General features: G+C 55.1%; 1 protein-coding gene across 1 annotated transcript in view; it reads right to left on the reverse strand.

Moving 5' to 3' along the window:
* The window catches only part of CRHR1 (corticotropin releasing hormone receptor 1), a 28,198-nt gene extending 21,446 nt beyond the window's left edge, over positions 1–6,752 (reverse strand). The window contains exon 1 of the mRNA XM_086626374.1: positions 6,705–6,752. Within this exon, the coding sequence (XP_086482500.1) occupies positions 6,705–6,752 (48 nt within the window). The remainder of the gene's footprint in view (positions 1–6,704) is intronic.
* Between the last annotated feature and the right edge of the window lie 1,558 nt (positions 6,753–8,310).

Below are 8,310 nucleotides of genomic sequence, written 5' to 3' on the forward strand. Positions count from 1 at the left end.
TGGGACAAAAGGGTTCCTCCCAAAAAGGGCCGGGATGGTTTGCCTACCTTAATGGGCTCTCAAATGTTAATTGGATGTCTTTCTCCTAATCACAGCCTGCTCCAGCCTGGCAGTGCCAGTTCTTCTTCCAGACTCAGGGAGAGGTCTTGGCACTGAGCAGCAAAATGGACCAAACTACAGCTAGAGGTGGGTACGGATGGAGGGGTACGGATGGAGGGGTATGGATGGAGGGGTACGGATGGAAGAGTATGGATGGAGGGGTACGGATGGAGCTCAGCCTCTGGCTCTTGGCAGGCTTTGTAAATGGACTGAAACAGCTACAGAAGGAAGAAAGAAAGAAAAAAAAGGTTTCCCGAACCACAAAAAACCCCGACAGCTCTTTCACGAGGCTCTGAGTCTTGTCTCGCTGCAATGTGGCCAACGCTCTTGACAGAGGCAGAGTTTTTTTTCCCACTCCCGCCAGCCCCAGCTCGAGGGGGACAAACTGGGGAAGGCGGCAGCTGCAGGTGGGTTTGCACAAGTCGAAAGCATCCTTGATCTGGTACCCTGATGGTCGGGCTCTCAGTCATTTTGCCCTTTGCAGGTTGCTTTAACCCCTCCCCAGGCTTTGGAGAGAGAACAGGTCAAAGCTCCGTCCTTGGAGAGCTTTGGCTGCCAGAGCATCGCTGCCGTAAGCTGCCACATGGTGCCCAGCAGGTCCCAGCCTGGCCAGGCTGGAGCCAAACTTGCCTCAACAGCCCCAAAACGGCGGTGGGTCGTGCTCGGGCCAGAGAGGGGCCGTGTCCCTCTGCCCTCCCAGCCCTGCTTTGACACAGGCTACGGCAGATCATGCTCTGCAGTGCAGAACACCTCCACCACCTTTCCCAGCCTGCCAAAACCCTGGAGAGCTTCAGCTGAACGTTCAGCAGCACAGGAAAGGCAAAGCAATCTGCTTTTCCAGGAGCAGCCACTTTGCACGGGGGTCCCAGGGAGTTGGTCCCGTGGGATCGGCGGTTCTGCTGGGAGCTGCACGGGCCCCGTGGGACCCCACATTGGCAGCGGCTTCTCCTCTGTTGGGAGCTACCAATGGCTCCACTGCTGTCGCCTCAGCATCCATCCAGCTCCCTTCCAGGCTCCGCTAACCTCTCCGCTTTACATACTGGGCAGCATCACCGCAGATGCCGATGGGACTGGATTAACTCCGGACCTTGCGGAGCAGCGTGCTCCTTCCTTTCAGCCCCACGTTTCCTGCAGCGGGATCCGCCAGCCCCCACCAGTCCTCGCGGCACGACTCAGACACCAAAACCTGACACTGCTTCAGTGTTTACTGCATCCCACACGCACGGCAAACACCAGCTGCAGTCGGTGTTCCACCACCCACCAAGTCAAGGCTGTCCCAGAAGGGAAACTGAGGCACTGAGTGTCACTTGCACAAGGTTGCTCGGGCTGTGCTGCACCACGCGGGGCAGGTCGCTCCTATCCAGACCCACCAGCCCTGTCCTGATGCAATGCCACGGAGTTTTTCGGAGCCGTTCCCTGTGACCATGAAGGACACAGGGTGGCAGATCCCCTGGGCCAGGAGATGCAGCCCAGTGGGGTGAGAACATCATCAACTCTTCGGCACGAGGAGGCTGAGGGTCTCGCTGCTGTATGGGTGTGAGCAGCCAAGTCACACACACACACGCACGGTGTCAGTCTGTGTGACCTGCCACTGACCTAGCAGCAAAATTCAATTAATAACAATTAGGAATTAACGTCCCCCTGCAGTGCTTTCCCTCTCCGAAGCAATCTGTGGGTATTAATTAATATATTCACATCTGAGTCAAACACCAACCCCCCGCACTGCTCTACCCAGAGACAGGCTTGTCCCCCCTCGATATCTTATTGCCTCAAACGAGAGCGGATCTGCGTGGCAGGAAGGGCTGACAGCTCTGAGCAGCAAGATAGACGGCTCGTAGCCTAATTAGCAACCAAAGATGGGACTTGGGTTTTCCACCGCTGAAAGGGCTGGAGTTGGAGAGCGGAGCGATTAACAGAACAAAGCAGTGTGAGCCAGCAGCTTCGCACAAAGCTGGAGAAGTTGGTGGGACTGATGGATGGTGATGACCACTGAGACCCTCCTGGGACAGGTGGTTAACTCCAGCCACCCTGGCATCCTCCTTGCTGTAGGGACCTTTCTCAGTCCTCGGTTCTGCTGCCCAGCTTGGCTGGGCTTGCTGCCCCCTGAGACACTTGATGTGGAAGAAAGATCTGGGACATACAGGCTGGGGAAGGGCTGAACACAGTCTCTCCACCCTGGACCTTTGCTGAGGTTCCCTGGGGTGTCAGGCTGGGATCGAGCCTGCTCTTGGCCCCAAGCCTCCACGAAAAGCTGCCAGACTTTGGGTGTTAAATACAGTGAATGTTAACAGAGCTGGATGCCAACCTCAGATGGCAGAGCAACATCAGCGGCGCAGGAAGGGAGGGCACAGAGCAGCATGTCTTGCCAACGCCGCAGTCAGAGGCTGGAGGTGGCCCTGAAAAGCCAGACCGAAAGAGCTGCCCCTCGAATGTGTTTGGGGGTGGCCAGGGTGCCTCCAGCCCTCCCTGTCCCCTGTCTTTTCTCCACTATGGGGGATCCCTTTGCCTTTATCTCCTCTGCACCATCTTCTGCAGCTGGTGAGCTTCCTACCACCTTCACCTTGAGGGCTTTCACTTGGGTAAGTCTCATCCCCAGTAGAAGCCACAAATTAAACCCCTGGGGAGCATCTGGTCCATGAAGGACCCCCTTCTACAACCCCCTGCCTCAGCCCTGACAGTGACCTGCTCTGCCACCCCCCAGCTCAAGGTTTCTCCGAGACCCCCGCTCTACTAACGAGCTCCCCGTTGCCCCTTCACTTGCTTTCGGGCATCGTCAAAGGCATCAAGGCAAAGCGCAGGCGGCAGAACGAGGCTCAGAGCAAGAACCACGGGGGGATTTTCAGTGGCTGATGTTCCGCGGGGGGAAGAGCAGGCAGTGAGAATGCCTCCATCTGGCATGAAAATCTGTGAATTGATGAATTTAGCCATATTAGAGGGCCAGGCCCTGTGGCGTGTAGACAGAAGCTTTGGTGTGAGTATTTATTCTGTTTGGGGTCTCTCTCTGAGCGTGCTGGATGCAGATCCTAACAAAAGAATATCAATCAGGGCTAAATGAATGCCCTGTAAAACCTGATTTATGAGCAATTAAAGGTTTTCCTGGATTAAGCTCTGGTCTCTCTCACTTGCCATAAATAATTCCGACTTCATTTATCTATCAAAAGGGGCATGGATCTACGGGGACAGGTGAAAAAAAGAATAATGGCATTCGGGTGTTGGAAGCAAAAGGCACAAACAAGCTGGGGAAGGGGACACTGCATGAATCAAAGTGGCTCCTGTGGCATCTGGATTCTCCAGAGCAATGGCTGCTAAAGAAGAGCTGGAGTGATGGACACAAGCGTAGCGGAGGGCAGCTTTTCTAAGGTGGTTGTATTAAACTCTCCTGCAGATTGTGCATATGGGACCCTTGTGCATTCACAGATATTTTCATTTTGGGGTTGGAGATTTGTTTTCCCTGGCTGCCTCCCAAGACCCACATCTCGGGTGTCCCAAGCCCTTTCCTTCACCCATCACCTTTTTTGGGGTCATACCTTGGGCTGAACATCCACTATTTAATTCACCTATGATTTTCCCCCAGTTTATCTCCATTCACAGCTGGGAAAGCCTGGCCACATCAAAGGTGCATCTGCCACTGCCTTTCCAGGATGAACAGTACAGGATTTCAGAGTGGAAGAGGTCCTATGATCTGCAAAAGGCCAACACCCTTTGCCCTCTGCCATGTGAGCGTAGGCGATTGCTTCTGGGTGGGTGACTCATTGATAAAGCAGGACACCGCAGAGTCTCTTCTATTAGCTCGAAATACAGTTAGGGAAAAAAGGAAAAAACAACAGATGGGCCTCTGGGTATGTTACACCATCTTCAGAACGAGCCACCCGCCCATGAGTGACAGCTCTCAAGCGTTGGACAACGGCTCCTCGGCTCGGTTTGTTGAGGGAACCCCATGCCAATGATTTGTGCTTTCCTTTGGGTCCAGATACTGTTCTCCAAGATGAAACCAGGGATGCAGCCTCTCTAAATGCTGCCGACTCAGACCTCAGCTCGAGCTTGTCGCTCGCAACAAACTTCTGGGCTGTCCCCGTGCAGGATTTGTGGTGAGCAGAGCTGTGTTTCAGGGCAGGGTTGTGCCGGCTGTGCGGGGCTATTCTCATCGTATTTCTGTGTGTTCATCCTGTGGCGATGGAGCAGCTATTCTGGGAACAGGCTGTGCCATTTCCATTCACTTCTTCACTAGAGATGTGAAACCACGGGGATGATTTCGTACACGCTGAATCAACTCCAGCTTTTAAGGAACGCAAGGACTGGAAGAGATCTCCAGGGTCAGCGTGTCCTGCTACTGCAGCTCCGCATCTTATGCAAGGATTTGAGCTGTGAAGGGGCAGGGGGGCTGTTTTTGGGGCTTATTGCTGCTGGGAGGTGATCGAGGGAGAGAGGAAACCACCCCTCCCCCAGCATCAAACCCTGATTTTTCATAAAAATACATTTGCAAACAGTTTCACCAGCCCCAGAAATGTCATGAGCTCCTGACAAAACTGCAGGTGAACTGTTTTTCTCTAATCACTTCTTCAGTTTGTTTAAATGATGTGCAGGATGCCAGAGAGCATTTTGCAGCAACTTTGGCTGCCTATCTCCCCGTCCGTCTGTCTAACCCCCCCGAGAGATATCTACCCAGCCAGACAAGGTGGGCAAATTGATGCTAAACTGGAGGTGCTGGCCAGATGCACGGGGAACACCTTAGCTGTGCCAGCCCAGGGATCTGCAGGCTGCAAAACCTGCCCAAGCAGGGGAGGCTCATCCCTGCTCGGCTCTCCAGCGGAGCCAGGCTGCTGCAGGTCCCTGCACTTGCAGGCTGGACGCTGCTGCAGGTACACTTGGCTGCAGGGACACACTCGCTTCAGGCTGGAGTTTCATTGTCTTTTAGCCCGTGCTGTCCCCGGGAGAGGCTTGGGATTGTGCTGGAAAGGGGTCTGAATTTTGAATGCATATATTGATAAGAAAAAAGAGACAGTTTTGTTGCCAAGGAGTATTTTGTCAATTGGGTGTTTCTTTTTGGAGCTGGCTGGGAGAGACTTCTCTTTGCTTGGGCTGGTTTTTATGACCCCTCCTGGTCCCAGCCCCAGCCCAGGAGTGGTTTTGCTCTCAAACTGTGGGAGCTTTTTGAGGATTTGGCCTCCTGTCTTCACAAGGAGACTGTCCTTGGGGAACACCTAGGGATGGCTAGGGAAACCCCCGAGCTGGTGGAGCTTTAGCAGAGGAAGTGCTGTGTCTCAGCACCTTCAGGCTTTTGTTCTGACCACTCTTTGCTCACACAGCAGCTATCAGGAGCTGTTGTGCTCGCCGGGCTGGCCCCCTCTCAGACCCTGCCCCTGTCGCACTGGGTCTGTGGCTTTGCCAGCGGTGTCCCCACATATCAGCCAAGAAGGACCTGGGCTGGGGGGAAGAGATCCTGCTCTTTCTCCTTCATTTCTTACATTAGGGTTAAATAAGACCTGAACCAAGGAATATGACTGCAAAAGAGCTCTTATAAAACAGGCTGAGGGGTGTGCAGTTACAGAAGAAAGCAGCTGCTCAGAAAAGGAGCTTTTAAAAGCAACGCTAACTTGGCAAAGAGGTTGCTTGGTGCATGTCAGCTCTTCTTATCACTTAGGTGAGAACTTTCCTATCCCAAAGGTGCAGCTAAATACTCCTCCCTGCTCTTACCACCAGCAAGGCACAGTGAGAAACCAGTCCGTGGGGTACGAACCGCAACGGTGCTGAGGGGGAGAGCTGACCCTCCACTTTTTCTGCTGTTACAACTCTGCAGTCACAACTGGGCCACTGAGACAGCATTTTGCAGAGAGCCAGGCACGTTTTTTTCTTTTAACCTGCTCGACACAGAGGTTTAATCAAAAACCTGATCGTTTTGTTGAACTGCCTATCTAGGTTTGTTCAAAAAACGTTCAGGATTTCACTGGGAGCCTTTTTGCCCCCTCGTTTCCCCAGGGTTTGGGATTTAAACATGCTTTGGGCTGGGAACATTTCCTGTCTCGATGAGCCCTCGGGGAGGAGGAATATCGCTTCTGACAAAGCATTTGCATTTTGTGCAGAGCTGCAAAATTAGCAGCGGCTACAGCGAGCGATTGAGAGAGGAAAGTCTTGTGCTTTGTGGGTGGGGGGGAGAGGAGAGGTCTCTTTAGGAAATCAATTAAGGGGGCTACAACTCAACATCGTGTTTGTACTGTCCCCATTCATCACACCCCCACAGCAGCCGCCCCCTCCCAGCAGCCTAAAGGAAACTGGTGGCAGCTGGTTTCACTGGGAGGTATGAGGCAGGGAGCTGCTGGGAGAAGCTGAGCTGTGCCAGGGAGGACCTGGCTGCAAGTCCGTCCCCCCCCCCAATGATCCTTTCACTGACTCCAGCCCCTTCCCCGCTAGTTTTGGGGCATCATGAGCTCTCGCCAAGCTGCCCTGCCTCGACTGGAGGAATTCTCCCGAGGGCCCTTTGTGTAGCGCTTTCTCCTTTTACTTTTCCCTTCCTTCAAAGAAATGGAAAAGTCATTGCGGAGAAGAGGGGTGCTGGGGAGGAAGGCAGAAGGGCTCTTCCAGGAGAAGAGGACTGAAAAGCATCTTACCTGCAGGAGGAGGAGGAGGAGGAGGGCAGGACGTAGGCTGGGCACCATCCTTAAGTGCCCCTGTGCCCAGCTCTCCGGGGCATGGCTGGCAGCGCTCCCGGCTCCTGCTGGGCTCCTTCTGCCGTCAGGGAGAAAATCCTCCGGGCTTCGTGCGAAGGAGCGGGTGCGGGTCCGGGTCCGGGTGCGGGTGCGGGTCTGGGTGCGGGTCCCGGAGCGGGTGCGTGTCCCGGTCCCGGCGGGGCTGCCCGGAGGCGGGCAGGGGCAGGGGCAGGGGCAGGTACCTTTCGCCTTCCCCTTTGCTCAGAGACCCGCTCCTGCCTTTTATAACCTCCCCCGGAGCCGGTCCTCTGGCTTCCCACCTTCCAGCTCGCCTGGCGATGGGCTACATCCCTCCTCACCAGCCTTCTGCTCCCCCCTTCTCTCCCTCCTCCTCTTCCTCCTCCCCTTTTCCTTCCTCCACCTCCCTATTGCCTTCCAACTCTGTTTTTTTCCCCCCTCCTTTCTCCTTCCCTCCCTCAGCATCTTTAGCAGCAGAAACTTCCCACCGGTCCAGGGACCCCCACCCCACCCCCCCCCCCTCCCCAGGCTCTCCCCCTGCACTCCCATTTTGCTGCTGCGGACGCTGTGGGCACCTTGTGCATATGCAAAGGGCTTGGGGCTGCAATTTTCGGGAGGGTCTCTGTATTCGGGAATTTGGCTCCAGGGCTCTGGCAGAGGGGCTAGGGGAAGGCGGGGTGGGGGGGTGGGGGGGTGGAGGGCTCCGCTGCTGCCCTTTGCAGTCCGTTCACAAAGCGGTTGGTGAACGCAGAGGAGGCGAAAGCCCTTTTCCCCTTCCCATGGGGATGGGGTGGAAGAGGCTTCAGACCTTCCTCGAGAGAGAGATGCTCCTGAGACCAGGATGGGATGTAGAGGAGATGGATGTAGGTCCTTCCATGCAATAGGGCTGTGGTGGGGGCACCTAGTCATAACGGGGGGAAACTGAGTCACAGAGGAGGTAGGGGTGCTGCTGGGAGGGTGTTTTTTTCTTCGAGGATGGTGATGGAAGGGGCAGAGGTGATGGGGCTGGAGCAAGGGAGCTTGAACTAAAAGAGGAGGGGAGCACTGTTTTGGGGAATGTGTGTCCTGGGGGAGGGTGGGGAGCAGGAGTGGGGTGCAGGGGGGCCTGGATGATGCTCTTGGAGTCTTGGCTAATGACATTCCCCCCTAGCCCGACCCTCAGACCTTAAGGGTTCTGTGTCACACCTCTCTGTGCCACCTGAGCCTCCACCCTGGCCTCTTAGGGAGGGGTCCCTCACATCCCATTATCTCTTGGGGACACTGTGGCCAGGCTTGGGTCCATCTCTGAGCTGGACAAATCTCTGTCTGGGTGAAACCTGCTCCCCCATACCAGGGCAGTTTCAGGGCATCCTTTCTGCATGCACCTGGGGCTTGTGAGGAATGAGCCAGGCTCCACCTGCCCATGGTGACCTGGCAGCAGAAAGCCAGGCAACAAGTTATGGTTTCTTCTTTCCTTGAGGAAATAAGAGCCAAGGTGTGTTGCTGGGAAGGGGGTGACAGAAGACATTGCCTTTGAGGTCACCATCCTAGAGGGACCAAAGATGTTTCC

This window comes from Tauraco erythrolophus, chromosome 25 (genome assembly GCF_009769465.1).
Source record: "Tauraco erythrolophus isolate bTauEry1 chromosome 25, bTauEry1.pri, whole genome shotgun sequence".
NCBI classification, from domain to species: domain Eukaryota; kingdom Metazoa; phylum Chordata; class Aves; order Musophagiformes; family Musophagidae; genus Tauraco; species Tauraco erythrolophus.